General features: G+C 37.9%; 1 protein-coding gene across 15 annotated transcripts in view; it reads left to right on the top strand.

The window, feature by feature from the left end:
* Positions 1 to 18,922, top strand: part of LOC103475800 (sorting nexin-19-like) — a 121,442-nt gene extending 102,520 nt beyond the window's left edge. For 10 of the 15 annotated variants that reach the window (XM_081615871.1, XM_017308584.2, XM_081615869.1 and 7 more), the window contains 11 exons: positions 1,313 to 2,833; positions 3,575 to 3,713; positions 3,796 to 3,896; positions 3,961 to 4,080; positions 4,174 to 4,292; positions 4,389 to 4,476; positions 4,571 to 4,721; positions 5,726 to 5,849; positions 6,233 to 6,417; positions 6,508 to 6,595; positions 6,744 to 9,288. In XM_081615871.1, the coding sequence (XP_081471997.1) occupies positions 1,337 to 2,833; positions 3,575 to 3,713; positions 3,796 to 3,896; positions 3,961 to 4,080; positions 4,174 to 4,292; positions 4,389 to 4,476; positions 4,571 to 4,721; positions 5,726 to 5,849; positions 6,233 to 6,417; positions 6,508 to 6,595; positions 6,744 to 6,873 (2,742 nt within the window). In that variant the 5' untranslated portion in view covers positions 1,313 to 1,336 and the 3' untranslated portion in view covers positions 6,874 to 9,288. Of the gene's footprint in view, positions 1 to 82; positions 278 to 1,312; positions 2,834 to 3,574; positions 3,714 to 3,795; positions 3,897 to 3,960; positions 4,081 to 4,173; positions 4,293 to 4,388; positions 4,477 to 4,570; positions 4,722 to 5,725; positions 5,850 to 6,232; positions 6,418 to 6,507; positions 6,596 to 6,743; positions 9,289 to 14,843 lie in introns of those variants that run through there. The other 5 variants (XR_001777271.2, XR_001777270.2, XM_081615870.1 and 2 more) reach the window with 5 other exon arrangements.
* Positions 18,923 to 19,987: the final 1,065 nt, after the last annotated feature.

The following is a 19,987-nucleotide window of genomic DNA, read 5'->3' as shown; positions in this document are numbered from 1 at the left end:
CGAATGATCTGAATGACCGATATTTACAGTATTTCAAACCGATATTTGCTTGATATGAAAATGTATTTTTTTTCATCCACAGATGAATTGGTTGTTTTATTATGGGCATAAACAGCTAAGTGAAGTGTCAGCAGCTTCTCTCAGGCAGTCAGCTGTCCATATGGGCAGCAGCTTTCAAGCCAGATAATCTTTGCTGTAGGATTAAAGCGAGTCCAGAAAGCTTCAGGAGGAGAAGCAGGACGGTTTTTCAGCTAATATAGACCCAGTCACATATCAGGTACTGTAGTCCTATATTTTGCAGTCAGAACATTGTATTTCATGTTTTACATTGCGATTAGTTTTAAAATAATGCTCTACGGTTTAGCAGCGAGTTGTTTTAACACTCTCGCTCTTGTTTAGCCGATCAGTATACTGACCTACGAGTGATTCTAATATTTATATTGACTGAGTGACTTTAAACTTTGCAGCAGCAAATATTTCATAAATACTGAGCTGTAGATTTACTCAGAAAGTAAACTTTGAGAAATGTTTTTGAGACGGATGCAAATACAGACAATAAGTCCTTGAGGAAAGTTAACCTGGAAGTAATTATTGACGGATTATTCATGCATGCAATAAATAACTGACTGGAACAGATGGAAAATTTTACATGATAAATATTTTAGCTTAAAAATTAACTTAAAACTATGATACTGGATTTACTTTCTCAGTTACTTTCTTACCTTGAATTAAACTTGAATTTACAGTTTCACTTTAATTTTTTTTTTACTATTTTATATATCAAAGTTACAGTTTTTTAAAAAAGATTTATGAAGATCTATGATTAAAATTTTATGAATGCAATTTATTTTAGTTTGGTCCTCCTGGCGGCCTGTCGACGTGAGAAAATACTCTGTTGACACAGACTTCAATGAACAAAGAAGTATTTAATTTTAACCAAGCCCACATCAGAAATTACAGATGTGTGCTCTAATCTGGAGGAATCTCCTGTCGATTCCCGCTGATCCTTAAACACAGGCTCTTTTATTCTTTTCCACACAGCATCTTTACATTCCTCAGCGCATGGCTCTGGCTTTAGAAGCCGTTTTTTCTACAGGCACACACTCCTCTAATTTGGCATCAATCGACCTGGGTGATGCTGAAGATGTGCAGCATCAACTGATTGCTAAATTAAAATGAAAAAATCTCTCTCACTGTAGTGACTTACCTACATACCTCCGCTTTTCATCTAATTATAGCAAAAAAATCAATATAACAGTTTTCCCTTTAATGTTTTTTTTTTTTTAAATTACAGTGTTTTTGTTTTCCACAGGACATCATCTTCCATATTTTTGTGATGCCCTCTTCAAAGAGCTCCACTCACTGGACTTTGCTGGAGTTATTTGGCCAGCGGAGGCTCTTGGGTTTCGGCGCCATACTGGCATGGCTCATCCTTTTCCATCTGCTGGTGAATGTGTGGCTGCTCTGCGTCTTCACCAGCCTCCTGGTGGTTCTTGGTGGTTGGCTCGGGTCCCGAGCTGCCCTGGACGCTAACAGCTTCCTACATCTGGAGCATTTTTTACCCCTGGGGAAAGTTAACCCTCCTCTGTGTTCCCCTGAGCATGAGTGGAGGCTGAACCATGAGATCCACTGTGCGGTCCACAAGGCAGTACGTGACTTTGTGTCTTCGTGGTACCGCACCCTGCTTCCTGAGGTGGAAGGAGAGTTTGAACGAGCCGTGCGTCACTCGATGCTGGAGTCTGTGATGGAACTGAAGGAGCGTGCGCGGCGAGTGGACAGGAAAGCTCTGGTTCAGCGGCTCTTGGAGCTGTATGGCTGCCACCTGCAGAGCTACATGACTGTCAGGCAGATCCAGTCGGCGCAGAAGGAGAGCAGTGGCCTGTGGCAGCTCTACAGTAAAGTGGAGTCTCCTCATCCAGCCGTGAGCAGTTCCACCACTGAGCTCAACTACGCCAGAGCTTTGGTTAAACTTGTGTTGCATGTTCTCGTCCCATACCCTCAGATGGAAACGAGGACCGGGGGTTACATGGTGACGGAGCTCATCACCTGCAATGTGCTGTTGCCGTTGATAAGCAGGGTTTCCGATCCCGACTGGCTCAATCAGACCATCGTGGACATATTCACCAAAACCAGAGAATCGCAGGATATTAGCGTGGATGACCCCTCTGTTCATGCACTGTATAAATGTCATGAACATGAGGAGTCGTGGACTACTTGCAAGTCACTGTCCGTCTCCGATCAGACCGATTTCAGCTCCAAGAACACCTCTGTTGATTTAGATGAGCCTCGGAGCCAGAGTGCGATCTCTGGGTCGGACTCGTCTCAAAGCAGCCTGGTCAGCCTGACGTCTACCAGACGAACGTCCAGCTACCAAGCAGGCTTAAACACACCGTCCAAGGTGAACTGCTGCCCGCTCACATCGGGCCAGTATAAACAGTCATCAGAGACCAAAACCGTTTCTGCAGATCCACTTATCCATTCGGACTCAGACGATGACCTGAGAGGAAGTGTTTGCGACTGCACTCCCACCACCAACCTCTGCAACCTTCTCCCCGTAAATGATGAAGAAGCCTGCGGTTGTTTTCGACCTCTGAGAAATTTTGGATCGAAAGTGGTTGAGCCCAAAGACTCCCAGTGGCCAGCTGGCATTGCGCAGGACAAATCCCCAGTTTGCCCCCCCAAAAAGCTTTGCCTGACCTCGTACAGCTTCGACCTGTCCAGCGGCCCGACTACGGCGCCATTCAGAGTCCAGAACGTTTGCATTTCTGGCACAGTCAATGTGATGGAGCAGCGGAGCACCGGCACACATCCCTACACACTCTACACTCTCCAGGTGCTTTTACTTACTGTTTGATGAATTTATATTAGATTATCTGAACTATTACTATGATGATGATGACTGGAGACCCTTAAATTGAGACTTTATTTGATCAGTGTACATTATAATGGTTTAAAATATTGGTTAGAACGACATCCTAGCTCTAAATTGCATCAATGCGCAAATAGAATAAAATATCTTATGGACATCAACACGCTATTGAGTCATTGTTGGGGAAGTTATGCTTTTGTTTGTACAAATGAAAATTTTTAATATCTTTATTCAGGCAGATTTTGGACAAGACCAGCAAGATGAATAAAGTCCAGTTTGAAACTTTAATTTCATGTTGGATCTGGTAACAGGTTATTTCTTGTCTAATTAGAAAAGATCAAGATGGAAAATGTCAAACTGTATAACAACAGACAGATTATTTAAGCTTTAATTAAAGGTTTCAGGAAAATAATCTTTAACCACATTACTAATCATTTTAATCTTTAAGAAAACCACATGCTTAATCTTACTCTCCCATTATCAGTACAAGATTTTAAAAAAAGACTAATGTAACTCTTGACACAAAATGATCTTTATCGTTGTCTGACATGATCAAAAGTTTAACAAATTCTTACTCTAATCAAAGCTAAGCTAGTTTTTACAAAATGCTTTTGTGTACAAGTGTGTGTGTCTATTTGTTAGCCATGCAGTTTACTTTTATATGACCAAATCAAAACTAAAACCCATGTTTTGTTTTTTTTACAGTTTGAGACGGTGGCTGAAGGCGACTGCACAGCCGCTGCGCCACCGGCAGTTGGTCACTCTGTTAACCGCAGATACAGCGAGTTCCTCAACCTGCAAGCACGCTTGGAGGAGAAGCCGGAGCTCAGGAAACTAATCCGAAGTGAATGACGAATTACTTTCACGTCAAGCAAATCTTATTCCAATGAGAGTGCATCTTTAACTATAAATGGAATGCTTTTCAGATGTCAAAGGCCCAAAGAAAATATTTCCTGACCTTTCTTTTGGCAGCCAGGACAGCGAGAAGGTTGAAGCTCGTAAAAGCCAGCTGGATATCTTCCTGAAGGTATGTTGAAGACGTAGGTCTTAAATGCAAGGCGGAATATTTTATGTGCTCATGTTTTTTGTAGCAATTAAACAGCATTCCTGAGACAGCCAACAGTGAAGACGTGCAGGAGTTCCTGGCCATCAACTCAGACGTTTGCACGTATTTTGGAAGAAAGCCATTAACAAAGTCAAGAATTGATAAGGTAGCTAAAAACAGACTGAAGGAGTCAGATTCAGAGTATGGTAAACCTTAATTATGTCTTGTGCTGTTTAACTTCTCAAACTTGCGACCGAAGATGATGGAAAATGCTTTAGACACTCTGAGGACAGCATTCCCTCATCCTGAGCTTTTCAGTCCAACCGAGGACATTGAGGGTGATACTGACGGAAGAACAATGGACTACAGAAAGTACAGGTGACAGTCCTGTTTGGTTCGTGCTCTGTGCAGTAATGCTTTTAAAAAGATATATATGAAACGTTATTCTGTTTGCTTCTTTATGTCGGGCCTCAGGAGGCTTTTCCCAAGTAAAGTTTCTCCATCGCTCAATATTCCAGATCTCCATCCTAAAGCGACATACTGCTTCAGTGAAGGCAGCTCTGTGAGATGACACACTGAACACATTTGTAAAACGTGTGCTCCAGGCAGAAAACAGACAGAGCTGACATGTTCCTCCATTTGTTGTGACTGCTCAGGTGCTCAATGGCATGTCACTGTGTGGCCTGGAGAACTTCGTCAGAGAACAGGAAAGACTTATTGGTGGGCCAAACGTGACAGAAACGGTCAAGCCGAGCTACGAGCTGAAAGCTAAAGACAAGAAGATATCAGGGAAAACTCATGGGACAGGTTGGGATAATGATACAGTGCCCTGCAAAAATATTCAGATCTGTGCTCCTCTAATAAGCCTTTGTTGAAGTAAACCATGAAAAGTATGTTTAAAGTTTGCTGAGAGTCGTAGAAAACACAAACATGTACAAGAATGTTCTCTGGTGAAATGAGTTAACTTTTTGGTATTTTTAAGCCGGAAAACTAACTTTGCTCGATCACTGTGAGCACATCGTGCTACAGGAGAGTAATTGAAGCCGGTCAGAGTAGATGGTAAGGTTGATGGAGCTCAATAGAGCTGTGGGAAAATACTTTACTGTGCTGCTGGGAGGTAAAGATCAACAGGGAATTAGTTCATATTTATGTTGTGGGATGACCCAGTCAAAGTCCAGGCCTGAATCCAATTCCTTCCGTTGCAGGACTTTATGTTGAAAAGTATTCTCCATTTTATCATACTGAGCTTGGGCTATTTTTGCCCAAAAAAAAGGAGCATAAAACCCTTAAGAACATGGACTCTACTTATAATTTTTACAGTTATTTTTGCAAAGTGCCTCGGGAGAATATTTGTTGTGAATTGGCAGAATATAAATAAACTGAATTTAACTGAATTAATTAGGTTACTTCTGAAGACGGGAGTTATCCAGGAGTAATGACATAATGTGAGCTCTATGTGAAAGCATGCCACACTTTACACATTTCTATTCAAGTAACAGTTGCAATTATTTCCTTCCAGTATAAAATTATGTTTCACTTTGAGCATCATCTAACATTCCAATAAAATAAATCAAAGTGTTTGCAATTTGACAAAAAATGTGAAAAACGACAATGAATACTTTTGCAAGACTCTGTACTGTAGCGCAGCAGTAACCTGCAGTGACTTAGTCTCTCCACTAGGGTGCGCTAGAACTCCGTCGTGTGGCCAAACCTGACCTGGTTGCGTTGTAGTATCCGAACCACTAATATCAAACGTTTTTAAGTCGCTGTGTTGACATGATTTATCCGGTGAGTATTTGTGTCCACCGCAGACACAGCTGTGGCAGATGTTGCTTTGAACATTTTGTGCCTGCTGATGAAGGATCACTGGAGCTGGCTGTGCACAGAGAACATCCAGAAGGCCATCAGACTTCTCTTTGGCACCTTCATTGAAAGGTAGTTTTTTTTTTCATCTGATTTTGCAAAGTAAATGCAAACAGCACTTCAAACATATAAATAAATGGCAACAGATGCATTTTTCCAAGCATTTTTTGTTTGTTTTTGTGTTTCTTATCTTCAAATCTAGATGTGGGAAGCTGTAAAAGTTGTTTTTGAAAACTGTTTTAGTTGTGTCCAACATGTTTATCAGAGACTAAATACGCAGAAGAGCCAGGACTTTCCTGTCTTAATCTTTATATTTGTGTGTGGCTTTTTGTTACTTTGGCAACAATTCATCAGAATCACAGATTTTTGCTTGTTTTTATCAGAGTTTGACTGATAAATTGACCAAAATGCCTACACTTAATATAAAGATCTAAACTGTCCCATTTCCATTCCAGATGGCTGGACATATTTGCTGCCCACCTAACCAGCGCCCCCTGCTGGGTGATTTACCTCCAGGTCCTGCAAGAAGCTGTGTGGCCGGGTGGGACGCTGCCTGCTCAACCCCGGCCTGAACGAAGTGCTGCTGAAAAAAAGGAAACCAAGGAGCAATGTCTGAACTGCCTTATGCAGCTGCTTCCTGGTCCGTAGCAGCTTCAGGGTTTAAATTTAGCCTTTGTGAATTGAATGGTGTCTTAACATGAACTGAGTTTTTCTTTTGATGCCGTGACAGAGCTAATAGCTGATATGTTGGGAAGCGAGAAGTACAGACTGAGCTTGGAGACCATGCTGGAGTCTTTACAGGACTATCAGATAAACAAGTAAGTCATTTCGGAAAGCACCGTGATTTTGCTGGTTTAATAATCAGAGGAATTGAACAAAATGTGTTAATGAAGGTCTGATTCATGTATTTACATCTCTTAGAGGCTCTTGACATGTATCAGTGATTGTTTGTGTTCTTGTCTGCAGGCATTTGATCTACAGCATCTGTGACCTGCTGCTGGAGTTTCTGATCCCTGAGTCCAACGATGTGACCTTTCAGAGATCTCTGCTGCAGAGCCTGACTAAAGACACGGAGAGAAACAGTCTTCATATGTGATAAACATCTGGGACACACAGAGAAATGTAGCCATTTGATGCTCAGTGCACATTATAGTTGTCCGATGACTATGACAAGGTCATAAAGTCTATGGTGTACAATCGCCGTGGAGTCATGGTGCAGCAGGTGTTACTGCAGAGGATAAGAAAATGTAAGTATGCAGTGATATAAAGACAGAAGAAATGCGTTCAGACAGTAGATCAGAAGGAAGAAATAATCTCATTTGTAGATTTAGCTCACTGAATCTGCAAGCCACATTGTGAAAACTTGGAAAAGTTTGATAAATACAAAATTGTGCTCTTTTTCTTGCTTCTTATTCTTTCTTCCGTGTGTTTTTATCTATGGTGTTTCCCATAAAGTTGGAATATTTTTTCTCTTTGTATTATGGTTGAATTTTTAAATCTACAAGTTTAAGTGCATGTTATATATGTGCACTACATCTGCATAAATACTTTGTTTACAAGACTCCAGGTGAATTTACTGTGAAACAAAGTATGGAAAAGCAGTTCATTCCTACTTCGGTGCAGGATGTGTGATGCTGTGGGCCTGTTTCTGGATCATCATTGTGTTTTTTTATGGGTCATACAGGCAGTTACCCAGGGTGGCATTACGATGGGGGTTGCATAAGGGACAATAAAACAAAAGCAACTTATCTGGGAGTTGCAACTTCAACAGATTTGTTTTTTCTTTCACAGTTAAGGATGAGTTGGCATCCCAGTGTGTTGATTAGTGAAGATAGAAATGGTCAACAGGACAAAAGAAATCTTTCTCCAGTCCTTCTCAGTCTCAAGACCCAAAAACTATATGCGACTGTGTGAATTAAAAAGAACAAATAAGAGAGTCAGGACTCTGGATGGAAGAAACTGTGCAAAGAAGATTGTTTCCAGCATCTAAGTGTTTGAGACACTAGTGGTGTCGGGAACAGACGATAAACGTGGCATTCAACTCTGGTGAATACGTTAATTGAAATTAAGTATTTTGTTTTGTTTTGATTCAAAAGAAAGTTGTTTTTTACTCTGGATGATCATTTCTGGGTTTATGCATTTTTTCCCTCTTGCATCCATAGCTGTCATAAAGATTTTCTGTTGTTTTTGCAGATGGATATTTTAGTTTTTATGTATATTTGTCTTGCTACTTCAAAGATAACCCTGCTTTATAATACAACCATTATCCACATGGTTGTGTCACATTGTTTAAAATTTGACCAAGGTTTAATGATGGTTTCTCAAAGAAACATTTTAAGTTGAAGCATTACCTTAAAGTCAAGTCAGCTTTTCCCCAGAATGTCTTTGTATGAATACATTATTTAGACCTTAAATTGAACTGTTAGACGTGTTCACAATTAATGACTCATGTAAAATCTCTGATTAAAATTGAATCAGTAAAATCTGTCCAGCCAATATGTCTAAGATCTTTTGATCCCCCCCAAATAAAAACTCTGCTTCACAGCCAATTTCTTTGATGGTGATCAGATTAACACTTTAATTGAATGACTTATGAAACCGCAGTGAAAATTTTATGTTTGACTCAAGTGGTAGATTAAGAAAGGAGGCCAAAATCCCCAGCGTCTGTGAACTGCTTCCATGTGTCAGTCTAACTTCATCTGACGGGGCACAAAATGTTGTTTTAAAGCCTAACAACTTAAGCTTAACACATAACACAATAAATATGGTTTAAATTAATGCGTTTTCCCTTCCAGTCACTCTTCCATCAATTTGTGTGGTCACTACTGTCGCACTGCATGCTGCTAATATTTTGCAACTGACTGACACAAAGTGAGTTGCAACAAGAAAAAAAAAATACACATATTGTGCAATGCATTGATACGAGTTAGGCCAGATTCATGCTTTCATCTTATTTATGCCAAAATCTGACTCTACCATCTGAATGTTGCAGATTCATTGGACTAGAAAAGCCTTTTCACACATATAATGTCTTTTTCAATCTGTTTTTGTTTAATTGTTTTAATTGTTGTGAGCCTGTGTGACTTAAAACTCTTTTCTTTTTTTTTTCTTTTATGAAAGTGTGGTCTTCTGCTGTAAAAAGTTAAACATTTTGTGCATTTAGGGAAAGGCGTTCTGCATACAACTGGTTGTAATAAGTGTTTTTTGGACCTGGTGCTGCCTTTTTGTCGTCTGACCATTTTGTGTGAACATGAGATGGTTATGTGTGGAAAACCTGCAGTAGATCAGCTCATATTACATTAACATGCCCTGTTCAAATTCAGAAAAATCACCTTTTTTCATATTCTGGTCGTCTCCTTGAACTTCAAATCACATTCAGCCTGTCTGCCCAAATGGATTGAGTCTATGCCATGTGACTGGTATTTGTGGTGTCTTCTGTGTTTTCTACTACAATGGTATCATTGGACAGGTGGCTCTAATAAAGTGGGTGGTGAATTTAAAAGTAACAAAAGTTTGGTTGATCTTAAAGTGAAGTCTGTTCAAGAAACATGAAATCATAAAACATGTAGAAGAAAATCAAAACGTTCACGTTAGCGCATGCGATTAATCTAAAAACTTTAGCATGTTTTTATTACATAATTCAGATTATTGGTCTTTTAATAAGTTCATAAATGCAGAGTCATGAATGCAAATGAAACAATGAGTGAGGAGTCAAACTAGTGTGCACATTTCTCTTTAAAAAACACAGCGATGGATAAAACCAAGTTAGTATGTAGTCCACTTATTGCAGATAAGTGGGTTACTTCCTTTCAACGAAGCAAAACCAGTTTATAGTCAACATTTCTAAATTACGTTTGAAACAAAATGACTAACACCTTCCTGAATAGGAAAACCTGGAAAACTGAGATGTTTGGTTTGAGACAATAATATATATATATATATATATATATATATATATATTTTTTTTTTTTTTTTTACCATCTTATTATATATAAGATGGTGATGGCGAACCAACCGGACATTGTGGTGGTGGATAAAGAACAGAGGAAAGCCGTTGTGGTGGATGTAACAATACCAAGTGACTACAACATCAGGAAAAAGCACGAGAAATCGGAGAAATACCAGGGCCTCAGGGAGGAACTGGAAAAGACCTGGAAGGTGAAGACCACAGTGGTGCCTGTGGTCATCGGGGCCCTCGGGGCAGTCACCCCCAAACTGGAGCAGTGGCTCAAACAGATCCCAGGAACAACATCAGACATCTCAGTCCAGAAATGTGCAGTTCTAGGCACAGCCAAGATACTGTGCAGAACCCTCAAGCTCCCAGGCCTCTGGTAGAGGACCCGAGCTCAGAGGATGAAACAGACCATCCACGGAGGGTGAGAAAGGAATTTTTATATATATATATATATAGTATTATATATATTATATGTATTGACAACGGGGACCCTCGTCGGGTCAATCAGTGTTGCTTCCTAAGTGGACAGTTTGATTTCACAGAAGTTTGATTTACTTGGAGTTATATTGTGTTGTTTAAGTGTTCCCTTTATTTTTTTGAGCAGTATATATAGTTAGAGCAAGACTAATCTGCAGTTTTTAGTTGATTGGCTATTTGACTAAAAAATTTTATCAAAATGTACCATATATGATCTTATAAGGCATTAATCTCCTTGATGAAAAGCTGCTGAGAGAATATAACTCTACAGCAGGGATTTAAACCTTTCTCCAATCTAAGCAATGTGAATTAGAAAACCAAAACCACAGAATCAGAGAAGCTGCTGTGAAAGTTTGGTCGATCGCATGTTTTATTTTTCAGTGTTTCAGCAAGAACTTAAAATTAAAAACATGGATTTAGGGTGTTGTGGTGGCGAGGGGTAAAGCATGACCCCATATGGAGGCCTCAGTCCTCGACGTGGCTGTTTAGATTCAAGTCCTGGCTTGATGACCTTTGCTGCGTGTCTCCCCTTCTCTCATTACCCACTTTCCTGTCTAATCACTCTCAAATAAAGGCTCCTACAGCCAATAAAACCTTAAAAAAACAACAGTCGGGGAGCTAGTAAACAAGGTACAGCATCGGAGTTTATGCCCTTTTTCAAACCAATTTAAAAAGGAGCAATTGCATTTAAAAAATGTGAAAAGGACAAAGAAAACTCTTCTAGATGAACGAACAGTGTACTGCAAAAGTCTAGTGTAAATTGGATAAATTGTTGGACTATTTCTTCCAGGTCCTTGAGGAGCAGATTAGGTTTCATTTTGGCAAAACTGGTTTAAAAATTGCACTGATCTGTGTCTCCAACTTAAATGAGCTCTCAGAAATCCCCTCCAGATTTTTGAAGGAACTGGAACTTTATGGAGCCAGAGAGCCTGGATTAGACTTTCTAAATCAGATTACATTTAGTTTTGCAAAATGAAGAAAAGTTTGATTCAATCCAGATCACAACTATTCAACGAGGTTTGCTAAATGTTTCTTTTTATGACTTTTGGGCAAATAAATTTGAATATTTATTTAAAAGGCCAGGAAAATAAAATGGCAAACCACAGGCTTCAAAGTCAAAGTTTTGAACATGTGGAGTAAAACTTTAGGTTTGTGTTGGTGACATCATTGTTTGTTCAGATGAAGACTTTGTCCCCCCTCGACCCTGCAACAACAAGACAATCAGTAATGGGCAGATAGCTCACAGCAGGTTACGTTTGAGCCTGTGGCACTGGTTTAAAATAACTGAATGTTTAAAAATGAATACTCAGATTTAGGAATGCAGCAGTATGAAAAAAGTGGGCCGATATCGATATGCGATATTAATATCGCTGTTATGACTGATAACCGATATTTACCAATATTATACACTGCTCAAAAAAATAAAGGGAACACTTAAACAACACAATATAACTCCAAGTAAATCAAACTTCTGTGAAATCAAACTGTCCACTTAGGAAGCAACACTGATTGACCCGACGAGGGTCCCTGTTGTCAATCAGTGTTGCTTCCTAAGTGGACAGTTTGATTTCACAGAAGTTTGATTTACTTGGAGTGATATTGTGTTGTTTAAGTGTTCCCTTTATTTTTTTGAGCAGTGTATATATTTCACTACCGTTTTGACACCTATGGGAGAAAAACGGGTAGAAACGGATAAAAAATAAATATTGATTGTTCATACTGGTTGTAACACCCAGTTTTATTTATTGGGCCGATATCAATATGTTAAAAATGACTAATATCAGCCGATACCGATGCTGGTGCCGATATATCGTGCATCTCTACTCAAATTACAACTATGTATCCAAAAATAATCCGCCTCACTGATATACATCATTTTAACTTTTATTAATGTATGCAATTGTATAAAATACCATGTTAATAATATTTAAAATCATATATGAAGGAGGGAAAAAAATCAAAACAGACTTTGTTCCTGCAAACGTCTGCTAAAGTCTGGTCAAGTCATTGCTACGTTTCAAAATCATTAAAGCTAGAATGCAATATAAGAATCAATCAATTATTTAAACAATCAATCAAGAGTACTAAGCAGCACCTCTAGGCCGAAGCACATCATCTAATTCACTAGCAGAACAGACTACAGAGCAGATGCTTGTACTTTCCAAATTGTCTTAATCACTGCTTTTATAGTCCTAATATGCTCTCCTAATTTTCTCAAGGTTTCATGAGCACACACAGTCCTTGTAAAATCTTCAAAAGATCAGCAGCAGGAAAGTGGTGGAAGATTCCTTACTTCTGGTTAGTCATATTCTAAAATCCATAACAGAAAATTTTCAAATGTTAAACTACTTCACAGTTTGTTTGGGTGTCTAAAACCACCTCTGGGCTAAAACCAGAGTCCTTTGTTATTTGCTAAGGAATTTAATTCCTTTCACTGTTTGAGACTTTTTGCAGAAATGATGCAACTGTTTGTGATTTTACCTTTTGTTAAGGAAATAGTCGTGTATTAGGATGCTAGATATGCATGAAACACTGTATCAGTGGTAGCAGAACAGAACTGAAAAAGGAAACAAACTTTCATTTGATTATATTTTCACACAAGAACAGCAAAATATTTAACACATTATGACAAGGTCCAGCTATTTTTTATTTCACAAATGCACATAAATGTTTTTCACTAAATCAATGATATAAAATGTCATATTTGAGGATCCCATCTCATGGGGCTAAACTTATTACTTCATTATCGATAATCAGTATCACCGAGACATTTCCTCCAACTTTTATTATTTATATGTTGCCAACATATCATATTCTATTCTATTGAGTTATATCCCCTTACACATTTCTTCTTCTGTTGATTTGTCACACACAAGTGTTTCAGATCAAACTCATTTTTATTGAGTAAATTCAATAAACGTTTTTCAAATTCTAATGGATTAGGGGGGAAATGGCTCTGCAAACTTACACTGTGCCAAGTGAAAACAGAATTTCTCCCATGTTTAATTGGGAGAAATTCTCCTGATTAAACAGTTACCCCAACATTTTTATATCAGAAACTATTTAACAAACTAATTTATAAAATGTTCACCTCTACGTTCACTGGGGTGATTTCGTTGACCAAAAGCAATTAATTTTGGAAAACATTGAGCTTGGTCCTGAGATAGAATAGAATAGAAATGTCATTTATTTTCCCACAATGGGGAATTTCCTGTATAACAGCGGGACGGTGACAGGCAATCACAGTAAATAGACTCACACAAAGACAGAATGCAAAATATATATCTATATAAACAAACAACAACAAAAAAATAATTAAAATACTGTATGGCAAAGGTAAAATTTCAACATAGATACAAAGTAGTTCTTTAAAAGTATTTACAATTAGTTGCCACAAAAAAGCAGTAAAGTTGTAAAAGATACATGGATGTAAACACTTACTGAGTTTGTTTGGAGCGATGATGGTTATAAAGACCAACTGCTGCTCCTCAGTGTATTTAGGATGCAGCAATCTGTGAAATGGATGACACAAGATAATTAAGAAGAGACATCTATGGCGGTTAATGCATTTAAGTGCTGTCCTCATAATGCCTCATCGTAAAAAAAACAGATGGCCTTTTTATGTGTGCTGGGAAGCCAGCTGTAGGTGACAATAATAACTTCAGCGAGTCTCACCACAAAAAAAAACAACAAACCACAACTGAAAAGAATTATTTGGACATAAACATGTAGGAAAATAAAATTTGATAAACCTTTTTTTATTAAATTTTTTATTTTTTTTTGCTAGGCTTCTTTATAGAAGAAAGAGTTGCCGCCAATTATTTTCACTACATCTTGGCTCTGTCTGAATCTGATAATCAGCCTTTCTTCCTTCTGGTTGTCTGTTAGCTCTTACTTAAGATTTATCTGTAAATATTTACTTAGTACTTCAACTGGGTACACATATTGTATTCAAAATGCATATCATTGATGGTGAAATTCTGCAAATTCAAATCTTTCTAGGAACCCCTGGTTGAATTTTCCTTTAAAAATATCTCAGGATTTAAAAATGTACAAAATATACAAACTTTAAAAGTCTGTGGAAATATGTTTTCCCTCTGAAGTCAAAGTAAAGTACGAGTTAGCATATGTTTACCAACCACACATAACCCTGCAGTCCAATTTACAAGGTTTCTGTTACTTATTACAAGTGTGAGCTATAAACTCAGAGTTTCTTTAGATGGAGCAAAAAGAAAACATCGCAAACTAACTACTGGCTTCCACAAAGCTGTCCAGATGTCAGACATAAGCTAACGACACAAAAATGTGTTCCCTCACATTAGGAAACCGGACAAACATCACTGAGATTGTTAACAGGTAATGGCTCTTTGTTTAGGTTCAGCTTAGGTCAAGTTTTGGACAAACACTAACAGGAGACATGGATCTGATTCCAGGGACATCATAGACTGGACAATTATTGTGGCTAAACATTATAGGCAGATGTTAGAAACTCTGGATGTGTCCCTTAAAGACACAATGACTTATGAAAATGTTTTCTTTTTGGGGGGCATATTTGTTAAAAATGTCACTGCGTCTTCATGGCAGAATATGAAACAGTTGTGAAATAATCAAGCTCCTCTGGCTTCTTTTTGCAGAAACACATTGCTCAGGTCAGAAACAACCAATCGGAGCCAAAGGGAAGGTCTCAGTGGTGCCAATCTTGCTGGTGTACACACTGCTCACACCCTTTCTCCCATTCAGCGCGTAACATCATTCAAGCTGAAGATGGCTATTATGCTGCAGCTATGCTAATGGAGGAGAAACTATGTGACCTTACAGGACAACTGTCAATTTCTTGAGTTGTCAGCTGACTCCGCTGTGGCGAAGGAGATGTGGACGGATGCAGAGAGCAAGAAGACGGAGGGACCTGTAAGGTAGAGCTGTCGGACTCATTTTCATATCCAAATCATGATTGTCCTCAAAGGACTTGTTGTGCCAGAATGTATTTCTAAAACCCATTAACAAACTGTTAAAATTGTAATACACCAATTTTGAGGCTAACCCCAGATTTACACTAAACGCATTTCTGCTCTGATACTCTATTAATTAATATAGCTAATACTTTTTCACCAAACGTAGTCTGTCGTGTCAAATTATTTTGGAAATAATGCTGGATGTTGTGTTAGTGCGCTTCCTGTTGGAGTGGTGCGGTCTGTGATACAGACCTGGTAAACTCTGCACTTTGGCGTCATGTAAAAAATTGGGGTTGGATCTAATTTTTACTGATAACATGTTGAGGCAGTGTAAACTCTCTCGTTGACTATAATAGGACCGTGTTTGAAACGGAGACACAAGCAGTGTAATAGTGAAGATAAGTCCACAGTTTTCTCCATAGTGTCAGCAATAAAATAACAAATGGGCTAGCATGAGATGAAAATATGGAATATTTAAAGTCGGGTCAGTGTAATATGCTCTTTGCTGTTTTTTTGTCAGACACTATTGTTATAGGAAAGCACAGCTATTCAGGACTGAACATTTTGTTCACTTAACCTGTTCTTGATTTTGTGGGGCAACTCAACACCAGCTGTCTCAGGGTGATGATTTGAAACATTACTGTCTGAAGCCTCTCATCCACCTGTGAAAGGACACTAGGGAAGAGAGGCGCCTCTGCAAATGTGACATTATGCAACATGCTCTGCTCGTAAAGAGGTTTGCCCACCCTCTGTGTGCACTTTCTTCACGTTAAAAAGGTTTACAAGCTAAACCTCAAAGAAGGCATTTGAGGGCCACCTGTCATCCAAATTACCGGCTTTAGTGAAACCCTGCAGGCAAAATCCAAACTTGTGCTCACAATCTTGTCTTTTCAGGAAGTTGTTTTTGTTAGGAACAGCTCCAAGCCACACGTGATGCATTACAACATTTTTAAGAGCACTTCCTGGTTTAAACTAAATCTTTGGAGGGTGATCCAGTGAAACAAAAGTGAATAATTTAAGATCTATATTTTATTGAATTTGCAAACATTTGGTGAGAATCTTATTTTAGAGCATGTGGTAAAGGTTTACACTTCCACACACTGTAAAGAGTGTATGCATTTCAGAGAGACAAACAGAATATTAACAGTATTTTCCAAATGTATTCAGAACTCTTGAAAGCAGAACAAAAATGAAACGTAGTTTTCTTTTTCTTTTTTTCCCGTTTTTATACAAATATAAATCAGAAAGCGGGGTGTGAATTTGTGTTACGCCTCCTTTCACTTCAAAACTCCTGATTAATGTTTAGTTTAACTCTGGAGGTGAAGCACCAGTCCAATCTATCTAAAGGTCAGCTATTAGCTGTACACTCCTCAAATTTGACCGACATGAGCAGCAAAAACTGATGCTTACTCTGATGAGGTAACAACTTTCTGTCCAAAGTGTAAAACATTTGGACAGAAAGTCCAAATGTTTTACATGATATGTGTGGCAGCAAACCAACACTGCATATCGTTCTGACTACCCTGAGAAAAATTGTAGTAGCAGCATCATGACGTGGGGATGCTTTTCATGAGGAAGGACAAGTAAGTTATTTAGAGTTTGAGAAGTTGAAATAATCTAAATACAAGACAATCTGTGACCTATTGGACGCTGCAAAGGACTTCAGGCTGAATACATGTTCATGTTTCAACAGGATTAGCTTAAAAACATGCAGCTTCTATAAAAAGATTTTTGATCAAAGCAGTCAAAGAGGAATAGGAAGCAATTGCATTCTCCAAACCTATTTGTCATTTTCTTTCCACATCACAGTGATGTAAAAAAAAAAAAAAAAAGAGAAGAAAAAACTGTTTTGGCCTGTAAAATAATAATAAAAAAAAAACATATTAACATTTGTGTTTGTCAAATGCTTACACAGAACATGACAACATGTCACGGTAAGATACCGTTGATGTTTATACGGGAATCTCTGTAGAAAATGGTCTGTATGGTATCATCTATAAAGATGAAGATGATATTAATCTGTCTACAGTTGGTTCACAGTGAACTAAAAAGACATATCTGTGTGGTAAACACTGCCAAAAACAAAAAAAAAGTCTTTACAAATAGAATGGGTCGAAGTGGGAGATTTGAACAAACGCAATGATGTGAATAAAAGTTTTGCATTTTGTAAGCTGCCTGCAGTAAAATTGTCCTACCCATTCCTTGGTCTTTGCTGTAATGAATAAGAATCAACATCATTTTGCAGATGTCTGTTTGATGTAATCCATACGATGAGGTAATGTCACGGCAGTGAAGGCAGCTAAAACATTTTCAGTACATTTAATTGTTGTTTATTAAAAGCTTTAACATGATGTTGAAAAGGAGGCCGTGTGACGAAGATGATCTCTCGTATGATGAAAGAGATGTTGAGTCTGCACACCCTCCCTTTAATAGTTCAGCCCCACAGGCATCTGTTTGTGAAGTGGGTAAATTAATGGTGACTGTGGAACATCTGGAAAATGGCAGCAGTCAAATTAACACTGTAACTGCTGTTGTTAAGATGAAAGTTATGAAATCCTAGCAACGGCAAAACTATTAAACCTGAGGGAATTCACACTGAAATGTGGAAACGTGCACTTTTTTATTTAAGTCTCTAAAAGTGTTTTTGCTCCTTGATTTAGCAGATTAATCCCATAAATGGATTACCAGTACTCTGACTCACATCAGCTATTTTTCAGTAAAAGAAAACTGACTTATTGAACCTTTTAGAGTGACTTTAGAGGACGCTTAAAAACCTTTGAAGCTTAAATGTGGCAACAACGTGCAGAAAGAAAAGTTGTAGCTTGCACAGAAACATAAAGAGCTGAGCTGACAAAACGGAGAATAACCACATTAAAGCCAGTGCTGACATAGCATTCCAGCTATCTTATCTTCTGTATGGACCTACCATCATTCATATACGAGTCACACTGACTAAACACAAAGTATCGCAGTGCTTTAAAATCACAGGCTGATAAATTGGTCGGGGAAAAAAAAAGACTCACTCAGTTAATTCTTGATTTAACTAAGTAGAACAATTCCTTTTTCCCCATAGGGTTAGTTAATAAATTCAATAATCTTTAGAAAATTGCTTTTAATATCAACTCAGATCATGTCTAATATTAAGGAAAGCAAAATGAATAAATTTTTAAGGAGTAAACCCTTTTCACATCACTGCGTATCCCTCATTGACAACACAGACAGCATGAAGTATCTTTCCAAGTTTGTAAATCTACATAGTCATGCAGGTTACAAAACAAAACACATTTTGTGAACGATAAGTCCTGTAGCATGATAATTATGTCAGGGAAGCACATATTTCCTTATCATCACTGTCTCCATATTCTGTGTTCACCTTACTATATGAAAGAAAGTTGAATGCTCCATAAATAAATTATGAGTAGTCAAATAAATTCAGTATGTTTGCATATTGTACATAGCAAGATAAGAAACAGTGTGTTATTAATGCAAGAAAGAACTCTGAATAATGCAGCATAAATATCTAGGGTCCCTCTAATTTGCAACTGGAAGCAAACACAACTTAATTTATCAACATTTTGTAGCGTGTTGAGTAGATAAACATTTTTGGCACATTTTATGTCCTATGAAGAATTCATCATTTACCAGCCCCGAGATAGTTTAAATGCACAATATAATGGAAGTATTAAAGCATTGGTGCATTTGTTAAAGGCAAGAATGGCAAATGCAGTTTTTGTTCATTTGAGTAAAATTTTGATGGGCCACATAAAATCTAACAAAGTTGTGATTGTTTACATTATTATTATTATTATTATTATTATTATTATTATTATTATTATTGTTGTTGTTATTAGAAGTAGGAGTAGTAGTAGTGTTATTAAATTTAAGCCTGTTTTTCATGCAAAAAATAGATACATAATTAAAAGAACATATATCAAAGAACATTTTAAAGCTTCACACATTCAAGTTCTTTTAATATTTTAGTTGATATGAGCATTTCCTGTCCTTTTGTTATCCTTTCCATGTATTTCTGGAGGGAATAAGTCTTGTTACAAAACCAGAAATTCATTTGTGATTCATGGTTCTTGGTCAACTTGAGCCGTCCTATTTGATTAATGCAACCTATTTTTTATTATGTTGTTGTTGTTGTTGTTGTTTTTTACTTTAGAGAATTTACAATGAGATCACATTCATCTCAGGCCAGGATGATGAAGAGAAGACTTGTATCACCTCCTCCACTGAATCTCCCGTTGAGTCGAAGGGTTTCCATTAACTCTTGGCTGCACACACAGGGACTTCCTGGAACAGGTCTTGTTCTTGGAAACTTGCTCTCTGCCACATCTCAGTGCAGTTTCAATTGAAAGCCATGAGTCAATGCAAATGAAAACAAGAGCGGCATGGAGCTTTGTTGCCTCTCAAATTATCAAACAGATGGCAGCTGCTCTTCATTTTTTAGGTGTCCCTGACAATTTGACAGCAACCTGATTGGATTATGATCTCTGGGAAACCGCAGTATATATATATATATATATATATATATATATACGTACGTACACATGTATGCTGTTCATGTGGGAAAACTGGCTTACTTTCCAGCTGTGGACCTCTCGAAAAGGTTTGAATCAGTTCCATATCTGTGTTTGATTTTTCAACATGTGAAAGTTATAAAACCAGAAACATGCTGTCTTGTTCACTCAGACAACAGCAGCCAAACACTCACTTTTGAAATCTTGAGCTGTCTTTTCGTACCATCATAGCTATCTTTTTTTTTTTAAGATGGCACGAAAAATAGCTAAAATTAAGAATAAATGTTAGTTTGTTAATATAGA

The sequence above is a fragment of the Poecilia reticulata genome, chromosome 14 (assembly GCF_904066995.2).
Source record: "Poecilia reticulata chromosome 14, P_reticulata-male-v2, whole genome shotgun sequence".
Lineage (NCBI taxonomy): Eukaryota > Metazoa > Chordata > Actinopteri > Cyprinodontiformes > Poeciliidae > Poecilia > Poecilia reticulata.
Note: the sequence above shows the minus strand (reverse complement) of the source record. Positions and strands in the feature narration are given on the sequence as shown.